Source organism: Varanus komodoensis, unplaced genomic scaffold (assembly GCF_004798865.1).
Source record: "Varanus komodoensis strain SLA01 unplaced genomic scaffold, ASM479886v1 scaffold31, whole genome shotgun sequence".
In the NCBI taxonomy this organism is placed as follows: Eukaryota; Metazoa; Chordata; class Lepidosauria; order Squamata; family Varanidae; genus Varanus; species Varanus komodoensis.
In genome coordinates, this window is record NW_025335780.1 from 442,280 (window position 1) to 462,561 (window position 20,282).

The window sequence follows — 20,282 nt, forward strand, 5'->3', positions numbered from 1 at the left end:
CAGGCAAAGAGAGAGAAGAAAGATGAGTCTCAGGAAGTCAGTTGGGTAAAAAGACACAGCCAAAGACATATTGGTTATGTGGGTAGAGGGAGAGAGCAAAAATGGTCTTGAGTAAATTGCAGAAACATCCAGTGGAGGTGAAGATAAGCTGGGGCAAGTTAATGATCTGAGAGATGGAATTCAGAATTTCATACAAAGGATTGTTGTGAGTTAGTAAACTTCATGGTTAGCCAAGTTCAGAGGAGTGATATGGGGACTGGAAGAGAAAAAGGTCTGTGGATCCCATTTTGTAATTCATTGCAGAGATTAACGTCGTGCCTCATGACCCTAAAATGCTTTCGTGGTGATGGATGGCAAATACAATCAGTGGAATATTCTGGGACATCAGTAAAAGTCCCGCAGTTCTCCTAAGACCAGAACAGACAGATCGTCCTCATTGTCTGTCGTAAGCAGCCAAAAAGCATCCCAGTGCAAACACACACGATACAGATGTTTTCGGTGCAATGTGTTCATGGAATAAAACGGCCCTCTTGTGCCCAGAGGCCGCCACTGTGGGCCCGCACCTGTGGAGCAATTCCACCAAACTGGGTGGACGGGTTGGTTGAGAAGCTTCCGCCGCTTCCGCCCGCCGCTTCACCTTTAGACAGCATGCTGTAGGGGTGGAGAAGAACCCTGAACGGGGACGCTCAGTCCAAGGACGGCATCCCTGCTCTCACAGACTCACTCATCAGTCTTCCATCGCCTCTGGCAAAGAGAGCAGTCAGGGCAGGACGACTCCCCATGTTGACAGAGAAGTGCTATCGTCATGCGCTTGTTGGCAAGGTTGGAACGGATCTATCCCAGGATGACTGGCTTCTGGGAGGGCAGCTCCTTTAAGTGTGTCCCTTTGAGATGCTTTGGACCAGTTTTCTGAGATTCTGTGAGATACAGTGCGGGAGCTGATGGAGTCGAGCGGGGACACGGTATCACATATGAAGCCCCTTGGCCAAATACCGCTTGACCCTAACTTCCAGCCCTCTGGCCGCTGCCTCCCGCTTTTGTAGGAGTCCAGCTATTGAGGCTTCTCCCCAGCTACTTGGGGAATTGTAATTTTGTGAGGGGGCTGAAGAGAGGTTATGGGAGTCGTTTATGCCCATCAGTCATGACGGCCGCATTGTGGGTCCGTGGCTCTGAGCACCAGCTGGCAAAGGGTGCTCTCCCTTGGGGACCTGCTTGGGGACTTCCCGTGGGTATGGGGTTGGCTGCTGTGGGAACTGAATGTGGGACAAAATAGGCCTTTGGCGTGTTCCAGCAGGGATTTTCTCATTCTCCTATGTTTATAGAATGATCGCTCCCAAGGATTCCTTGGTACGAAACTGGTTTGGATTGTGCAGGGTTGATACGGCTTATTGGCCTCAGAATCTGAACTGCAGCCGAAAGCTTCACAGGCAAATTCAGCCCATCTCTTGTCTCCAGGATTGAAGCCCCGCACAGCCGCTTCTAGGGACCCAAGTGATGTTGGGCTGGACCCCAAAAGCAGCCCCTGCGATCTGCAGCCTGGCTCAGGATCCCCTTGTTAATAAAGCAGGAGGCCCACTGGGCATGGCCAAGCCCTTGGGGGCATCTCAGGCCAGTCCTTGGCTTCTAGACACTTCCCTTATCTCGATGGCGTAGCACCATGGGTTCTGGATGAAGAACTCTGGACGTGATGGGGGACTTTGCCGTGTTTGTAGTGAGAACATCCACCAGGGCAGCCTGGCTTTCACGGAAGACAGTTCGGGCGCTGCTAATACTGCTCTTTCCGAGTACTGTGTGCTTGCAGTAGCTCATGGGGCTGGTGTGGGCCTCTGGTTTTGCAGCTCTGACGTAAGGCACCAGGCCTATGGATTGTGCTATAGGCAGAATGTGCAGCCATGAAGCTGAAGCTAAGCAGATCAATGTCAGTAGGAGAGACGGCCAAGGAAACTCCTGCCTCCTGCGAGCCTGATTGAAGAAGGGTGTGTGTAGAGCTGCATAAATATGGAAGGAAATCAGCAAATCCTGCTAATATGAAGTTCCTTTGAAGGAACTTCATCAGCAGCTGATTCCGGACACGCACAAGAACACACTTAGTTCGACAGCGGATCATCCAGTTATGGCAGCCTTCCTCATCCAGTCACCTTGCAGATGGATCAGTAATGGCAAGGGGTTATGGGAGTTGTAGTCAAACACATCTGGAGGGTGCAGGATTGGGGAAGGCTGCTTTTTCCTTCCGTTGCCACAAGATGCAAAAATGGCCGCTGGTGCAGGTAGCTTCAGAGGAGGAAAACTGGAGTTCATGCTGGGGGCCAGGTCTGCCAATGGTCATTCCTCGGGGTGGAATCACCCTGTTCCAAGGCAGCCAGTCTGTCGGTTGGAAGGGAGCTGCAGCGGGGGAGGACGTCCAACTCCCTGCCTGGCTGGTGGTCTTTCCAGGGAAGCAAACCGGCTGCCGGGCTCAGCGGGACCCGGACGGTTTTCCATGTTCTGCTGTGCAGTTGGCGGTGGGAGCTGGGCATGCGGTTGAGTGTGCACTGCTGCAGGGGAGGGATCAGGCCCGACGGGCTTCCCCGTGTGGGGAGCATGGCGTGCATTGCTTCCTGGCTCGCCTACCAATGTGGGCAGGCTTTCCTGAGCCGCCCAGATGCTGTGCGACTTCTCCGCCGACACTGGAGGGCAAAGAGCCCTCCTGGTGCACCCAGCCCCTCTTCTGTGGTCTTCCAGACGGCACTGTCAGGAGAGGTTGTGCTTGCAGGAAGAAAACGGGGTTTGTAAGAGGCCCCGAGGAACGCGCTGCATCGTGCCAGCCCTCAAGCTCGCCAGCTGCACAAAAATGCTCCTTTTGCCAAAACTCCGTCCAATGGAATACCTGTTTGCTTTCTTAAAGAACACCCCACGTCACAGTTTACCTTGGCCTGAAGATGAAGTCTTGCACACAAAAATCCAGTTCTCTCTCTCTCCCAACCCCCAAGCACACATCTGGCCTGACAGTAGTTACCTCTGTTCCACTTGGGAACCTCTGCTCCTTGCTCAGAGGGATGCTTTCTCCACCAGTGGCCAAGCCTTCTGTGCAGGTTTACTCAACAGCAAGCCCGCTGTGTCCCGGTGGGGGGAGGACGGAGCACACAGCCCGCGTTGTGCTTCTTGGTCTTCTTTGGCAGCGTGCAGAAGGGTGCGCTTGTGCCACGCTCAGTGTAAGGGAGCAGCGCATTCTGGTGTTCGCAGACAAATCCGCAGAGCTGGGCAAATTGATCTGCCCCCAAATACTTGCAAGCTGCTTCATAGGAATTTTCCTCTGTGAACACTGATGTTGAATTCATGTGCTTCCGAGATGTTCCTGTGTCGGCAGAACATTCTCTGAGTAGCCAGTGCCGTCAGCATCTGCCGTCCGCTGGATCTTAATTTCAGAACTGGATGCCGGGAGTTGATTCTTTAGCACTGATCGGCAATACGTAAAGATGTCTACTTGATAGCAGTTGACCGATGGTATGCAATGCAACCTGAAGTATTTGGAGCTTGGCATGGAATTTTATTAACATTATTTGATAACTGACATGTGTCAGCATGTCATATTTTATGGCAGTTAATAACTGGCATGCGGTGGAAGTAGCCGTTCACAGTAAGGGAAGGAGTGAGTGCTGCCCTGAACGCAGTGCTTAGCCTTTGACTGCTGTTGTGCAATAGTGCTGGAACCTGAGAGCTGCAGAAGCAGCGCTAGCGTTGGATGCCTGCAGAAATCATTGAGATGGGCCAGCAGAGCTCTTGGATTGTAACTGAAGTTTAAAAGGCACCAAATTTTGACGGAAGTTAAAAAGGAATAGAATGTTAAACGGAAAGGTTTCCACGCTGTAGCCAAACTACAGCACGTAACTGTGGTCAGAATTCCGTGTGGGAGGAGAGCACTGCAAGGGAACGGCCGGCGTTCGGCAAGAGGAGCCAGACAGGATGGGAGTGCGATGGGGCGCGTGCGGGGAAGCGCCACTGGCGTGGCAAGTGCCGAATGCTCCTGAGCAGCTTCCGTGGCTCCCCACTGCCACCCCGGTGAGCGGTGGAGCCAGCGGTCCTTCCAGCAGGGGCGGAGTGGCTGGATGGGGGCAGGGCAGGGGAGCTCCCTCCGTCCTGCCTCCGTTCCCTTTGCGTTGGCCGATGCGGATGCGAGAGCGCCCCCCTGGAGAGCCCAGAGCTCCCTGGCAGGGGGCCTGCTTGCTTGCCGAACGCTTCCCGTGTGTTGCCTGGCAGCCCCTCTGGTCCAAGGATCACCCCGCAGCTTCTGAGTCCCCTGGAAACCCCAGAGCCACTGCTACTCAGAGCAGGCGGCCCTGGGAGAATGGATGGGGCACCTGGCCCACGCGAAGCAGCGTCCCTGCCTGCGGAGCTTGCCCTGTGGCCCGCCCTTGCCGCTGGCCCAGCGCGGCTGCTTCCATGGCCACTGGCTGGCTGGGAATTACAGGGGGGCACCTGGGTAACCAGAAGACACAATGTCTAAGACTCTGGTTTACGAGAAATGCATTCCTGTTTTTGAATGGATTCTTAATCCCAAAGATGCTGACAGCCGAGTTTGGATAGCAGCTTGCTTCTGTTTGCCAGATCACGTCCAGCAGCTCGTGGGCTTTGCATAGCGGACTCCCGCTCACATCGGATCTGCTGCAATGCATCAGCGCGGGAAAATCCATGCATATTCTGGGGGGAAATCCACCCCCGCTCGGCAACCAGTGGGCTGGAATTCCCGGTCCTCCGTTACAACGAGAAGGCCGTGCAAGGAGGCGGCAGAGACCAGGCCTCCCGGGCTCTCTCAGCCGTTCCCTTTCCCCTTCGAAGCGCGTGCCTGGCCGCGGGCGCAGCTGCCTTTGCGCGCAGGACGGCGAGCGCGGCTTCGCCTCGGCGCCCGGGAAGCGCCTCGCGGGACTCCGGGAAGGAGCCTGCGCCCAGGCGCGGCCCCGCTTGCCTGCGCGCAGCCCAGCCCGGCAGGGAGAAGGGAAAGGCCACGGCGAGAGGAGGCGTGGATGCCGTCGGGGCGCGGCGCGCTGCTCGGGCATCTCCCGCCCTGGGAATCCTCGCGTGGGTTTTGCTGAGCAACGCGCGCCGTACCCGGAGGCTTCGTCGAAGGCCTCTCTCCTTTTGAGGGCATGTTCTGAGCCGTCCACCCGCTCCGCCCTTCCCGACATCCTAAGGGCAGCCCTCCTGGCGGAGCGGCATCCTGGGAAGCCGGGAGCGCAGCAGGGCGGGCGCGGGCGCCCCGCGCAGCCCTTCCCTGCAGTGCCCGCAAGAGAAGAAATTAAGCCGAGGCAAGGAGAGGAAAGCTGCCAAGAGCCTGGCTGTCGACGGGACGGATCCCGCCCCTCCCGTGTCCTCTTTTTGAGGACATTTTAAAACAAACGGCTCCTCTTCCCTTCCTTGGAGAGCAAAGAGAAGCTGGATCTTTCAGCGGAGCCCTCAGATGTCGTTTAGGACCTTCAGACTCTGGATATTCCCAGAAATGTTTGGGTTTGGATGGAGTGGTTACTTTTTTCCCTGTAAAAATGCCAAGGGAAGACAAATTATGATACAGTAACTCATAAATATTTGCTGCCAACCGGCTTCACATCCTCTCAGTGCTTGTGCCTCCGGACGACGCAGCCCTTTGCGACTGGTGGTCTGTGGATGGGCGGCAGAGAAGCAGGGCTGCGGCTGGGACAGCCCTAGCCAGAGAATTCAGCTGCACTGACTGCAGGAAAATAAGCAAGGCTGTCCGCTGAAGGCCTCCAGAGCTGTCCTCCTGTCAGGGGCCAGCCTGGCAGAGAGCGCTAACAACCCCTTCCCAGCTCCCTGGCCAAATGGCACCGAGTAGGATTATCCAGGAGGGCATGCCAGTTGCAAGGCTTGGGATCCCAGGACCTGAGGGAGGGCCTCTCCTCACCTGAAGAGCTACTGGGACGCTAAACACCCCACCCGTGAGACCTTCTGCTGAGTGGCACGTGTGGCAGCAAAGGGGGTGGCCTTCTTAGTGTTTGCCCCCTGCCTTATGGAATGGCCTCCTCACTGAGGTCCACCTGGTGGCAACCCTGCCGTCCTTTGGTGCCACATTAAGACAGCCCTGCCCTCTTAAGCATTTAATGGTAGTCAATGGACATTTGGGCTGGCTGTCTTTCCACAGGTCTAGTAATGCTACTGAAAAAAGGTTGCGCCAGTTTAAATGGTTGCCAAGTCCATATTTTGAATTTTGTGGTGCGTTATATGTATTCATGGGTTTTATGAATTTTTGTGGACTGCCCAGAGAGCTTCAACTGTTAAGCTGTAAATAGGACTCATTTCTAACAGTTGGGAATATTTGAACTTTTTTTTTTTTTTGGCAGGGGGATGGCTGTAAAACAGACATGAATATTTTGCAAAGTTTGCAAGTAAATAGAGGGGAAATTTGCACTCCTGCAGTAAGATGGCAGTTACTTCTGGTGCATAAACCTCCTTTTGTTTCCCAGCCCTTTAATTGGCGCAAATTCCACTCTGCTTTTTTCCCAGCCCTTAAATTTGAGTATATATCTGGGGGGTGGGATGTTAGAACTGTCCCAGAAATGCAGTAAGTATAGCAGTCAGTTGAAAAAAGAGGGCCAATAGCTTCTCTTTCTGGTGTACCTGGAGGCTTGGGGCACTGTTGAAAAGACGGGGGACACAGAGAAGGGTCAGTTCAGTACATAGAATGGAGGTTATGTGCCAAAGCAGATATAATCTCCCCACCACTTGTGGTATATCTGCTTTGGCTGCCCCCTTTGACAGCTGAAACTGATGAGAAAACTAACCAGGAAGGACCAGACGTATTGGACAGTTGCAAGAGCACATTTCTGCACTTGCAAAAGACTGAGAATAAATGAATGAATGCAAATGCAATTGCATGATTCTGGGGCCAAATATAACTGTTATTATTGAAAACGTGCAATGTTGAGGCTCTGGGTGGGAAGAGGAGCAGAAAACGAAAAGGCATAGCGATCAGAGCAGGGAAGGGAAGTCTGGAGCAGTTCTGCTGCAAAGGGGGACCCCCAGGGCAGGCTCTTGTTTTGGGAGGCTTCCATCAGCACGGATAAAATGCCATCTGCCTTCTGTGAGCTCCCATTTTCACTGAGCAGCTTTCTGAATCAGGGAAGTCCACCGTTAGTCACACAGAGATGTCATGTTGTTGAGAGAATTATGGATAGGCGTATTGTGCATTAAGTTTAGATATTTGAATAGGGTGTTTGGATCTTTGCTGTCTTCATCGCCTCCGCCAGTGGCTAATCTCGCTACTGCTCGGGGCTGCTTCAGGGATCCCCAGCAACCAGCAGGGCTGTTCCCCTTGCAAGCAACTCCTACATCCCCAATGAGCATTCGGGCTGCTCAGGAATTTGCTAACAAAGGCCAGGTTTTCTGCAAGCCTTGCTTGACGTCTGTTTTGTCACGGGAATGCCAGAGGGGATTTTTTTGCTGTACTGAGCAGGGCAGGTGTTTTGGTGTTCTCGTGCTCTGTCTTAAGTTAATGGTCTGGACAATAACACCGGGGAGCATGCCAGGATTACGGCGAAGAAGGAACCCTGGGCCACTTCGCCCGGCCACATTGATAGCGTCAGGCCATACATGGGTTTGGAATGAGCCTATTAGGCTCCCAAGTGTCTCCGTGCCAAGAAATACAAAGCAGGAATTGGCAGCTTTAGGATGAGCAATGCACAAACACGGTGTAAAGTGTTGCAAGTTTTTGAGCACTTTTGAAGTATGTTTAAGTAAACGTGGATCTCTCACCATGGCAACAGAGCAGCGCCGGAGGGAGTGAGCCTCGTCCCTGGGAGAAGTGCTGGGAATGTGAACTGGGAGGACCTCCTCTGGAACAGTCTCTCCTGACCCATCCTGTGGTGGGAGTCATGGAACCGGAGGGAGGGAGGGACCAGGTTTGCTTGACCTGGTCACCTGCCAGGCAGGGCATATTTAAGAGACAAAGACAAATGCTTTCCAGGTGGACAGCAATCCTTTCGAATCCAACTAGGAATCAGGCGACATTTCATTTATTATGGCAATGAGTGATGATATGTACTAGGGCAGGACTGCTCTCAGTGCCAGCAGTGAATCAGAATGGGTTGCAAGTATAACCGAAATAGGCAAGGACGGACCGAACCGGCCGTCACTCTGTCCTGCTGCAGCCACTGGGCATCACTGGAGGGTCAGCGGCTGCTGGAGGTCAAAGCCTGCCAGGAGGTAAATATCGATAGGAATAAACATCTATTTATTCCTCATATGCAGAAAAGCCAGGCCCATCGGCAGCCTTGCGCAAGAATCGCTACTCTGCAGGGTTACATTTTTGGGTCCGTTTGGGAGGGCGACCAAAGAGAAAGCTGTGCAGACCTCAGTGCAAACTCCATTGCCTGCATTCGCAGCTCTGGTCTTCCTCAGAGTCTCCGCCAGTGCATCTCCACACTGTCTCGAGCTAGGAACTAGCTTTATAAAAGAGCAACAGCAACAGCTCTGCCAGACGTTGACATATAAAATTAACAAAAAAAGCTAGAGGCTAGAGGAGGCATGCTGGTCCGATGAGAAATGCTCCATGCGCCACGCAGAGGAAGGGCACTTCTGCTTCCGAGAGTGGAGCATCCTTTCTGGTCCAGGCTTCATGAAAAGCCTTTCCTTGTGGAAAGTCAGGCTCCCTGACTTGGTAGCTTGCCCTGAGGGTGCTGTATACAAACACAGCCTCAGCTCTCAGGTGCCCTGCCATTTCATGGGTTCATCATTAGTCTCCGCCGCTTCCCCTCTTCAGCGTCCCATGAAGAACCTGGGAAGACCGGATTTCCCCAGCAGCCCTGGCAAGATCAGTGCTCAATTTCCTTGAAAGGAGCTGGCTTGCCTCCGTGAATCTGCCCTGGCAGCTGTGAGTTCTCTGCCATGCCTCAGGCAGAAAGATGGAATGTCGAAATAATTACTTGAAGACAGAAAGCTTGGAAAGCTCCAGATGTATCACAGCATGATCCCATCATTCCCGCCAGGATGCGCCACCACATCTGGCGGGTGCCAGGTTGGGAGAAGCTGCTCTGGAGCACCGTTTCCCGCCACTGCAGCCTGGGTCGGGGAGCTGGGTGGCCGAGGTGGCCTGGAAAATGCTCTGATGTGTACCAGAGTTGGGCCCACCGTTGGACCACAGACTTGGGGACATCATGGTGCATGAATGTGTATGAGGACAGCCTAAACATCCCCTTCTGGGATCCGCTGTGGTGGGTCAGGCTTCCCTATTGCCAGCACTGAAGTAAGAGCCAAGACGCACTCTAGTGAGTCAGTTCGGACTGGGGAGGCTGGGAGGGGCTGGTCCCTTGCCGCCTCGGGCAGCAAAGGTCCTGTGGAGCGAGAACTGCTCTTTGCACGCTCATGTTCTGACCTCCTCATGTCTTAGGAACTTGCTTTCTGGGAAGTCTTAAAAACACACGCACAGAGAGTTATTTAGAGCAAAGCATGAACGTGGTGCGGTGTCAGTGGTTTGGCTGCTCTGCATGGGAGATCTGGCCTCCCTGGGGGAGTCCAGGCCAGGAGTCCCTGGCGTGTGCTTTTTCTGCTGCAGGGTTGAAATGCAAACCGAGAGGATTTCTAAAAAGCTGAACAGCCATATCCCTAGGAAGGGCATGGAAAAGGACTTCCTCGCCCTTTGGGGAGCTGCATCAGCAGGGTTGACTCCCCCTATAAATAAGCAGTGGTCATAACATATCCTGTGGTGTTTAGAATGGGCACCACACCCAGCTTGTTCCTGTAGGAAGAGAACCAGCCCCCTGCACCCCAGAGTAAGCACAGCAAGCGCAGATGCTGAGAAATGTTTTTCCATGATCTCGCACAGAAGACGAACAGAACAGCCGTCCATGATGGAGCTGAGCGCTTTCCTCATAGCTGAGCCTGCGCTTGCCAACACACTGGCAAAGGTCCTGTCCCCTTTGTGGTACGTCTTCCAGGGCCATCTTCCCCCTGGCAGGTTATCCCCAACAGGCTGCCGCTGTGCTTGCCCAGGGGTAGAATTCTTACCTGCTGGTATGGGAAAGAAGCTGTTTGGATGTCGGGAGGTACGCACCTGTGCAAACAGGTAAATGGGTTAAGGTGGCATCCATTCCCAGCCTGTGCAGCACTATCAGACACCATTGCGTTGCCTGATGGGGGAGATGAGCCAGGTGTCAGGTGACCCCGTAGGTTGCTCGCGGCCACCCGGCCTGGCAGAGCTGTGCTTGCAGCATGCCACCTCCTTCCGCCTCTCCTGGATTTGACCCTCCTCTTTGCGACGTAGGTGGGAGCTGTGTGCTGCTGCCTGCCAGTAGGAAGAGTCCCTGCCCAGAGAAAAGTAGCATGTCAGGGAGCAGAGTGAGCCGCAACTGTTTCCCCTAAGAGGCTGACTTCCCGTGGATGGGGCGATTTTGAAGAGGGGCACGATTCAAACCAGGGTGTCTCCGGCAGCTTTCTCATGCATCTTAGCCCTGGAAGGGCTGTCCCCCTCTTTTCTGCTGGCGTAGTTTGCCCTCGGCAATGAGAAGGTGCAACTCGGGTGGCGTCCTGACCCATCTCCACTTTTCCCTCTCACAGAAAATGAAGCCCATTGTTCAGAGGAGGCGCTCGACTTCTGCAGCCCTGAGCAAAGCACTCAGCAAGTCCAAGTGCCACTCCAGGTAAGCAGCCTTGCGTCAGGACCCTCCCGAGCCTGCGGAGGTTCTTGCCCAGACTGGAAAGGGAACGCGGGTTTCTGCAAGAAAGCAGAATTCACTGTACGGGTCACGCTGACCCGCATCCCACCCGCTTCCGTGCACTTCCTCTCCCTGCAACAAGTTTCATCAAAAGGAGGCTTTGCAGGGATCACCCCGTCCTCCAGCTAGCGCTGAAGGCTTGTCTGTGAAGGTGAAGGTGGGACTGAGGGGCTTTGGGGAGAAGCTGGACGTTTGGGGGAGCAAGTAGCGAAGAGGAAGCATGAGTGATGCACTCTTCCTCGCCTCGAGACAATGTCCCAGTCCCACTGGGAAGGGCAGGAGAGGGGCATTTCCTCTGGAAATGCCTTCTCTCCTGACCAGGGCCACAGTGTGCATCTCTCTGCTGGGATGGCTCTCCGAAGCCTGAATCACTTCCGCCTCCCCTTCCTGCCCTGCTGTTACTTTTGGAAATACTCAAACTAAATGTGCAATTGGACTAGGATTTACTGTTGTGTCACCCTGTCGAGGTCAGTAGTGCCACTTGGCAGGAAGGTGGCCTGCCGCCGAATCACCGAGACGTCTCCCACTCCGTGCATGCTCATTTCTGCCTAGAGGTCTAGCAAGACAGTTGCGTGTGCCTCTGCCTTTGAACCCCTGCAGACATTTCAGCCAGTCTCTTGTCTGACTGTTGCTCATGCCAGAAAACAAGAGGATGGGAGCATCTTTGCCGTGTGAAGGTGCACTGCATGCAAAGATTTCACATTTTCAGAGAAATCCCCAAAGAGCTGCTTCCCCATCCAGATATGAGAAACTTCTTCCTCTCTGAAATTTGGGAGAACCTTGGTGATGGGAAAGAGATGGAAATAGCCATCTCACCCACAGGGGGCAATAACCTGGATCAGGAGAATGCCACGAGTGAAAATGGGGGCAGGAACACCACATAAGCGATTGATCGACCGATCCGTTGATCATGTGGATTGGTCATAACCTGCCAAACTGATAAGGTTACATTCAGGGTCTAGGAACGCTTGGAATGAATACTATGTAAACCATCTAGAGAGCCCAGTGGCTCTGAGACAGGATATAAACGTGCTAAATAAATAAATTTCAGGAGGCTTAAATGAGAATGAGTTGGACAGGTCCCATATAGGTGCTTCTGTGTTTTAAGTTTTCACTGGATGGAAAAAGGACCATCCAATTTGGTGTCCTGGAAATCCATGTGCAGAGCAACTCAGAAAGGAAAGCAGGCATGGTCCAACCAAGATGGAAGAAGTTTCAGTTTGTCTCGGGATAGATTAGGGGTGCAATCCAAGGCAGTAGTGCGGGCAACGGGCGCTCTGACTGTGAGTGAGTGCAAAGTCTTGGACTTTTTGCCCATGGGCACCAGAATATCTTACCTGCAGTCCCATCTGTCGCTTGGATCTTGCCGTAGAATGATACGCCCATCCCAGCATCTGTTTAACAGGGAAAACCATGAAGGAGCTTTTGTTCCCCTCTGCAGAGAGTGGATGGATGAAGGAAGACCTTGTTCTCACTTTGTCCGCTTCCAAAAATGCCTTCATAAATAATATTTCACGGCAGTTTATTTAGCTGAAATAAATATTTCTTTTCAACTCAAGATAAAAACTTAAATGATTTACACTTAGAACCAAACAACCTTTTAGGAGAGCAGCATTTTTCATTTAATGCCACACTTAACTGCTCTGCTTTGGGGAAATTATTTGTAAAACTTCCAGTGCTTTTAAATTAAAGGAGAGGAATTTGTGAACCAGCAGCCCTTTCACTCTCCCGGAGTCCACCCATTTTCTCAAATAGGAGAAATACATTCTTGGCTTTATTTGGATGCAGGGAAAAGCTACTTCTTGGAGGCTGGCCCGAGTGGTGACTTTTTATTTCCCATGATGGGCAGTCCCTGGGGATCTGCTGCTGCACCCCGTTTGTTTGTTTTCTTGCTTGCTTTTTGCTCCTTCGTGTGCTTTGCTGCTTGTTTTGTAAGGACAGGGACAAAATGGCTTCAGTCCATGACCCTGTGCAAATACACACACCGAGAACCGTAATGCGAGGTTTGACCTGCTCTCTCAGCATCTGCTCTCGAAACAACACAAGAAAAGTCCCGCCACAGGTCTATCCAGCCCATCGTGCTGCTCATGCCCGGGCCAACCGGATGCCCACAAGGCCCTGGAGCAGAGTGTGGGTGCCACAGCTCCCTCCCGCCCAGTGCTCCCACAGTGGGTGTTCCTTGGCAGGCCACTTCTGATGCTGGAGGCAGCACGAAGCCCTCAGGACTAGAAGGCATGGCTAACCTCCATGCATCTGTCCAATCCCCTTTTCACACTGTCCCGATGGGTGGCCACCAGTACATCTCGCGGCGGCGAATTCTGCAGCTTAGCTTGTCCTCGTCGTTCCGTTTATCATCGAGTTCTTTGCAAAGCAAGCACAGAGTGCAGCGTGACGGAAGGAGCAACCAGATGGCCTCCAGGGAGGGACTGCGTGATACTGCGGATTTCCAAATTCAGGTCGGGAGGCAGTGTGCCAGCCTCCGGGCTGGGAATCAGAACTCCACTGCTCCCTGCTGCTGTGGGAGTGGGCAGCACTGAGCAGGCGGCTCCTTGAGGCTGGGAAGGTGACCTTGGGGAGGGGCAGAAAGGGGTGCACCAGCGGATGCGGGCAGGGGGAGACCGGAGGGGCTTGGACATGAGTCATCCAGCCCTTTCCTTCCTTCTCCAGCTCCTGGGGAGCAAAAACGGCTGTCTAATGCAATGCAGTGCAGGTGGACTGGGAGCTCAAGATCATCTCCGCCAGCTCTGGCCTGCTTAGGATGAGCCAGACTCTCTGAGTCTGTGCCCTCAGTGATGGTAAAGAACAAAGAGTTAGACCAAAGTTTGCATGGAGAAAGTGGAGTTATGATATGGAAGGAGGCAGCAGGAAGGCTTGGGGCAATTCAGGAGGGTCAGTTTGGAGAGTAAAAATCACACCAAGTGGTCTTCCGGAAAGCCTGAGCTTAGTCTGAAATGGGTCGTCATGGCCAGACTTCAGAAATGTCCTCCCCAAACTCTTCCTGTTATTGGATTCCACTCGATCACTGACCTTCTGAGCCATCCCGGGGGGAAGAGGGCTCATTGTGCCCTTCAGGGGACCAATTTGTGCAGGCTAACTTGTAAAGCAACCTTGTTTTGAGTGATCTGGAATATTTTCCCCCAGACTCTGGTAGACAGCAGTGGGTGGAGAGGGTTTCATGGCAAAATAATGATGCCTTTGCAATTAATTTGCTCTTCCCTTTTTCCAGCAGGGAAATTATTTTTTCCTCACCCCATCCAGATAATGGGTTGCCGGCTGGGGCCTTTGGTGACTCCAATTCTGTTTTCATCTTGGACGAGCATGTTCAGCTTACCCTGGGCTTACAGACGCAAGAGCGGCGCTTGTTCCTCTTCAGTGACATGCTAATCATTGCCAAAGCCAAGTAAGTGCCAATGCCCATTTGGCTCACTGCCTGTTCATTCGCTGCTCCCCTGGACCTTGTAGGGCAGCTTTGCAAAGGCGCCTGCAACGGTCGCTAGTCCTCATGACCAGGCATGCCTACAGAAATTGCTTGCTGGGACATTTGGGCAGCTCGTAAAGGGAGATGGTGGAGGAGATGCCCAGGTCACAGAAATGACCCTACTACTTCCCTGGAACCAGTTCTGACCAGGCTTCTTTCTGAAACCAGAAATCCCTCTAATTTAGCACTTGTCACTGGTTGGCAAAGTAACCCATTTGGGTACCGCAGTCAGAATTGTGTTAGAGTTAGCACTGCATTGTGCTGCTGACCCAGTGCTGGAGCAAAGCTGTGAGTGTCCCAGCTGTTCAGGAAGAGGGTGAACTCACAACTGAGCCTGCCGCTGTCTCCTGAAGCAGACGGCAGGACCCGCAACCCTCCTGTCCCCAGCCAACAGAGTTAACGAGGATGGTCTCTGCTTTGGCACTCAGGTCTTCTTCCAGCTTGAAGCTGAAGAAGCAGGTGCACCTGAATGAGGTATGGACAGGCTCCTGCTTCAGTGAGGTGTCGGAGAAAAAGATGAACCCTGAGACGTCCTTTGTGATCGGCTGGCCCACCACCAACTACGTTGTCACTTACAGGTAACAAGTCGCCCCCTTCAGCTGCCTCTGTGCAAAAATGTCCGCCGGGCTAGCTGGGGCATGCTGGGAGTTTTGCTCTGATGCTTCTGTGCCTCTGAAGGGCTGGAGGGGAAGGGGCAGCAGCCGCACTCAGTGTGCCCAAGGAACTGCATCCAGGATGCGTCTGAGCAAGCAGAGCCCTTGCGGAGTCTCTGTGGCTGGCATCGCCTTGCGCCACATCCCTGCGCTGTCTCCCGGGTGCATACATTGCGCCTCATGTTGGGAAAGGAAGAGCTGCCATTAGCAAAGCCGCCTGGTGGGGACAGAGCACAGCCTGCCCTCCTTTCGGACATGGAGTCCTTCTTAAGGCCACCGAGTTTCATTGTACCCCAGAGATGCTTGGCTTTCTTTCCGTTTCAAGAGCCTGGGTGGTGTGGTGGGGTAAGGCTGTGGGGCAGGAGACCTTAATTTTAGTCCACACTCAGGCATGGGGGCAACCTGGTGACCTTGGGCCAGTCCCAGACTCTGGATAAGGTTGTTGCTGTGAGGATAAGATTGAGAAGAGGAGGAGGATTATGGCAGCCATTTTGAGTTCCGGGGAAGAAAAAAGGTGGGATATAAATATAGTGGATCAATAAATAAATATTCCCCCCCTACACACACACACACACACACACACGCACAGAGGAAACTTTTTAAAAATTTATTCTGCTTATCCTTTGCTTTCTTACAAAGATATGTGCCCAAAGAAGCAGGCATATATTAAAAACTCAGAATATTGCTACCAGTATAATAATAATAATAATAATAATAATAATAATAATAATAATAATAATAATATTCAAAGCACCCCAATAGAATAGAAGTCAAAACAATAAAACATCACAACATCAGGTTGAAATTATCTTAACATGGCAGATAATCAGGGATACAATCCGGGTTTGGCTTCTTTTGAAAGCTCTCAGGTGTCCACCTGGAAGCCCCCCAAATTCTGTGTTTTCTTTAAAAAATGAGCAAGAACAATGAGGCAGAAGATGTAAGAGGGAGTCAAGGCATTTAGAAACCCCCCGCATCCCTGCCAAATTCAACATTTATGTCACTTTACTGAGAACTAAATACATAAATAGCCAGTGCTTTTGGCGACCTTTTGCCTTTTGGCAATTGTGCCTGGAACCCTTTTCCCTTCCAAGGGGTAAACTCAGTTTATCTGAGAAGTCGAAGAATTAATTTCATGACATCAATGAAGAAGGAATTTGTCCTCTGCAAGCTTCCTTCGTGGACTTCCTTGACTGCGAGTGTCTCTCATCCGTACATATTTATGGAAAGAAATTCACCGCAGCTGCACGGGCGACCCATCCTGCCCTGGCAAAGAGGGCGTCCCCCAGACTGCCGCCATGGCTCCCCTCATGGCTGGGGCTTCTTGGGAGGAAAGGAGAGGAAATCTCGCTCCCTATCGCATCCAGAAACACATTTCCAGTGGGCCATGTAGTCTCTCTTGGGACGTATCCACCGACTTGGTAGTGGCAGGAACTTTCGCTAGGAGAATTGACGCCCTGGCCCTTTACTTTTATGACTAATATCTTGGTTCAGGGTCCCATTTCCCCTACAGCATTTAAGATGCCAGACGGGAAATGGTTTCTAGGAACTGCAGGCAAAAGAAAAGGTGGGGAGGAGCGCATGTGAAAAAGAGTTTTTGAGCATCAGAAGAGGCGCTCTTGACCAGACCATCTGCCAGGAAATGGAGCGCGGCAACTTTGCCGTCTATATCCGTATACTCCCCAGAGAGAACAGGACCAGGAAGGGGTACGCTTTTGCCACAGGTCTTGGCCGGAAAGACAGTGCTTTAGCGTGTCTGCATGCATGCCAGTGGACTGGATCCAGACCTCATTTAACACGGTGCCACCTCTGTGTTTGCTTCTCATTTGCAGCTCACCTGAAGTGAAGGAAAGATGGCTGTCCACACTGCTCTGGTGAGCAATGCATCTTCTGTCTCCAGGACACGAGGCAGGAGCTGGGCGTCCGTGGCACTAGGAGCTGGGCGTCTGTGGCACACTGGATTGGAGTTGGGGAACCTTCGCCCTAGCGGCGTCGTTCCACTTGCTGTTACCTGTGCCCCTCACAGGAGACCAGATGCCCCATTTGGAGCACGCAGGGTTTCTGTGGCATACCCTGGAGGGCTGATTTCATTTGTGGTCCACTGGCCAAAACTAGTGGCAACTGCTGCTCAGCTGCAACCCCTTTTGGTCCTTTTCAGACATGTCTAAGGGCTCAGTTGGGATGTGTGAATCAGCCAAACATGCGCATCTCCGAATCCCTCATTGGAGCTGAATCCAACTGTTGTCAGTATCAGATGGCAAGATACATATTTTTAAATCACAAAAAATGTGCGTGTGTTTTTTCCAACATATATACATCGCACGTGTGTATTTTTAAGTGTACACATTTTCTCCCATCGATTATAGTGAATTTGTGTTGATTTTTCAGTATTTGTGCATTTGTTTTCCTAAAGTACGCATGTTTAAATGCTTGTGTTGCTGTTCTTTGAATCCCATTGCAAGCTCTGAAATGTACATATTTCAGCTACGGATTGTGCTCAGGTCTGCAGTTGCTCCTGAGATGTCTGAATTTGGTAGATCCTGCTCAAAACTGAACTGAAACGAATCTCCCAGCTATCCCCAGGGCAGAGTAAATATAGGGGAGTAGGTGATACCTCAGGGGTACCCTTTATCCCCAGTTGATGCACAGCCACAAGAATCTGCAGGGGGTAAATCAGAGAGCAGAAAAGGAGCATGTTCAACTGCTCTCTAGAAGCATCTTTGCCCCTTTCCCAACCCATCTTCATCTCCATGCTTGGCACCTTGGAATTTACCATCTTGTGACACATCTTTGAATTACAGGCACATCGATGAAGTGAAGAGGACTGAATATCCCAGAAGTCTACCAATGCCGATTTTGTTGATGGATGGTGAAAATAGCTCCTCTGTGAGTAGCAGTGAATTCCTTTGTGGAGATGATGTTGAGGGCCACAATCCAGGGCAGGCCAGGCAGCACCTGCAGGGCCCAACGTTCCAAAAACCCTGGAGGCTGTTCACTGCTTCAGAATGGGGGGAAAGGGGCACGTCAGCCAGAAAGCCGCTAACCCCTGGGGGTTGGGAAAAGGGCTGGGGGGGCGGGGAGGGTGCTGTGGCCATCCAGGGAGCCCAGAACGGAGCCCAAGAGGCCTGACTGGGACCTCAGGCTATGCATCCACCTTATATGTCATGGAGCCACATGTGTGCACTTGCAAACACACCTGCCCCTTCATGGGCATCCAGGAGTGCTCTGGGGAAGGCCACCCCCTTTCCAGAAGCTTCTGTTCTCAGAGCTCTCACCTGTCTGGGATCCTGGCTCTTGGCCCTTCTTGCTCCACAGTCCAGACACCCAACACTGTGACCTGGATCTTTTCAGGGGAAAAACCAGAGAAAAGGCAAAGGCAGACCTTGTCTAAGAAGAGCTGCTGAGTTTTCTCTGATTGCAACTAAATGCACCTTTATTCTTTGTGCCCAGAACACAACGTTAAGCGTCTCCAACACAGAAACAGTCGATGACACCATTAAGAAGGCAACTCAGCAGCTGGGCCTCCTGGTGGGTGTGAACTTGAAATCCTGTCTGGGGTGGCTGAGCAGAACTGGGGTGGGGAGGTGAAGCATGCGGAGTGGCCACCAAAAGTCTCTAGGAAGCATTGGCTGGTGAAATGCTGAGTGTCGATTATGGGCTCAAGGGACATCCACTGACCCTGCAGTGGAGCTGCCCACTCTTTGCGCCTTTCACATTAATACTGTCAAGCTTTAGCTATGATTGGTATCTTTCTGGCTGCCTTTCCTTCCTCCTACTGAACCTTTCCCCTTCCTCTGAATGTCAGCATTCCCTGTTGTTTTCCATGAGATTTACAGCTGTTGACTTCCTGATCCCACACCCATCTCCTCCAGCTGATTTGTTGATACCTCTTCCCATTGTTTTCCGTCCTCTGTCCAGCTGCTCAGGCCCCTTCCCACAATCTGGTTTCCACCCATCTCTCCTTCTCCATTTACAGGGCAGGCCGAGTGACTACCAGCTCTGGGTAATACCAGGAAGGGACAACCCTGCGTACCCTTTTATTGGTAAGAGCTCATCTTGTGTTGGTCATAGTTCACGACGAATCCATTTCCTCAGTAATCTGAGTGAAATCTTCAGAAACAAGTGGCAGATGATTGGAGGCATTGGGTAGATCTTGGAATGGAGAGGGTCTGGGACAGTGGTGGCGAACCGATGGCACACGCGCCACAGGCGGCAAGCTGAGCCCTCTCAGCCAGCACGCGAGCCAAGTGGCCCCAGCATCGCCCCAGCAGCCGTACATCGGGTAACAGTGCACATAGGGGCCATGTGCAAGCTCGGAAAGGAGTAGCGGCGCCGGGTGATGACGTCATGAGCTGCAACTCATTAGTCACAACTCATTTTTATGCTGCCCCATTCGCCGAAGCCTTGGGGCGGCTTACAACAGTAAGTTAAAATAATTATAATATAAATCAAAAATATAAACATTAAATTAAAAATACAAAAATACAGTATAAAATAAGCCGCCCTGGCCAGATAAAATCCAATAATATTAACAGTTAAAATGCCGCTTGAAAAAAAAAAAAGTGTTGGCACTTTGCGATAAATTTGTGGCTTTTGGGTTGCAGTTTGGGCACTTGGTCTCTAAAAGGCTTGCCATCACTGATCCAGGAAATGCCACGTGGTGATCCAGGATTGATAAGTGTGTGCCAAGTACCATATCGGCTCATCTTTTGGGTAATACTTCAGGATAGTATCCACAGCACCCAGAACTGGCCAGGAATCGTGTGCCAGCTCTGCCAGTCCTTTGGGCACCTCCGTACCATGATAAGCAAAGCACACAGCTGAAGGCCCTGCGTCTCGGCTTAAAGCTGCTTGGAGCTTGGTGCAACGTGGCAAGGTTGATCCACAGAAGGGGTGGTGTCTGAATCTGAGGAAGGGGCAGGAAGGGAGAGGTGTGTGGGGAATGTGTCTCTCAGCTGGTGGAAGAAGCACAGGCACTTGCTTCTCTGCATGGCATGATCTGGCGCACTGGGGCACCACGTCTTCTTGGCGTGGCGTGGCGGGCAAGGCACACATGCCCAGGTCACTCATTGGACCCTCTCTGGGCCTGGGTCCTCACAGGTAAGTTCTTTCCCTGCATTGCATCGCACGGCGCTGGCTGGTCCCAGCTGAGCTGGGCAATCGGAAAGCAAGCACGCCTTGGCAAGTTCCTCCAGCCGATGCCAGAGGTGAGATTCCCCTGTCCGCCCTTCCAACAGGCCATGAGCACCCCTTCAGTGTCATTCTGAGCTGCCTCCGGGACTCTGCGGACCAGCTCCATGTATCCAACAATAACACGCTGCTGACTGATGACTATGAAAAGTCCCTCGTGGATCCGCTCCCTGGAGATCGGCAGTGTCAGTTCATCCTGAAGCCCAGGCCCCATGTGCCAGTGCGACTGCAAGGAGGTAAAACCATCCTGAGTGCTGGAGGGGC

At 52.4% G+C, this 20,282-nt stretch overlaps 1 protein-coding gene across 4 annotated transcripts in view; it reads left to right on the forward strand.

Moving 5' to 3' along the window:
- Nucleotides 1-20,282, forward strand: part of LOC123027252 (rho GTPase-activating protein 20-like) — a 38,805-nt gene that overhangs the window by 10,146 nt on the left and 8,377 nt on the right. For 2 of the 4 annotated variants that reach the window (XM_044437836.1, XM_044437838.1), the window contains exons 2-9: nt 10,540-10,622; nt 13,924-14,097; nt 14,604-14,753; nt 16,661-16,702; nt 17,630-17,714; nt 18,279-18,356; nt 18,805-18,871; nt 20,066-20,254. In XM_044437836.1, the coding sequence (XP_044293771.1) occupies nt 10,540-10,622; nt 13,924-14,097; nt 14,604-14,753; nt 16,661-16,702; nt 17,630-17,714; nt 18,279-18,356; nt 18,805-18,871; nt 20,066-20,254 (868 nt within the window). Of the gene's footprint in view, nt 1-10,539; nt 10,623-13,923; nt 14,098-14,603; nt 14,754-16,660; nt 16,703-17,000; nt 17,072-17,629; nt 17,715-18,278; nt 18,357-18,804; nt 18,872-20,065; nt 20,255-20,282 lie in introns of those variants that run through there. The other 2 variants (XM_044437837.1, XM_044437839.1) reach the window with 2 other exon arrangements.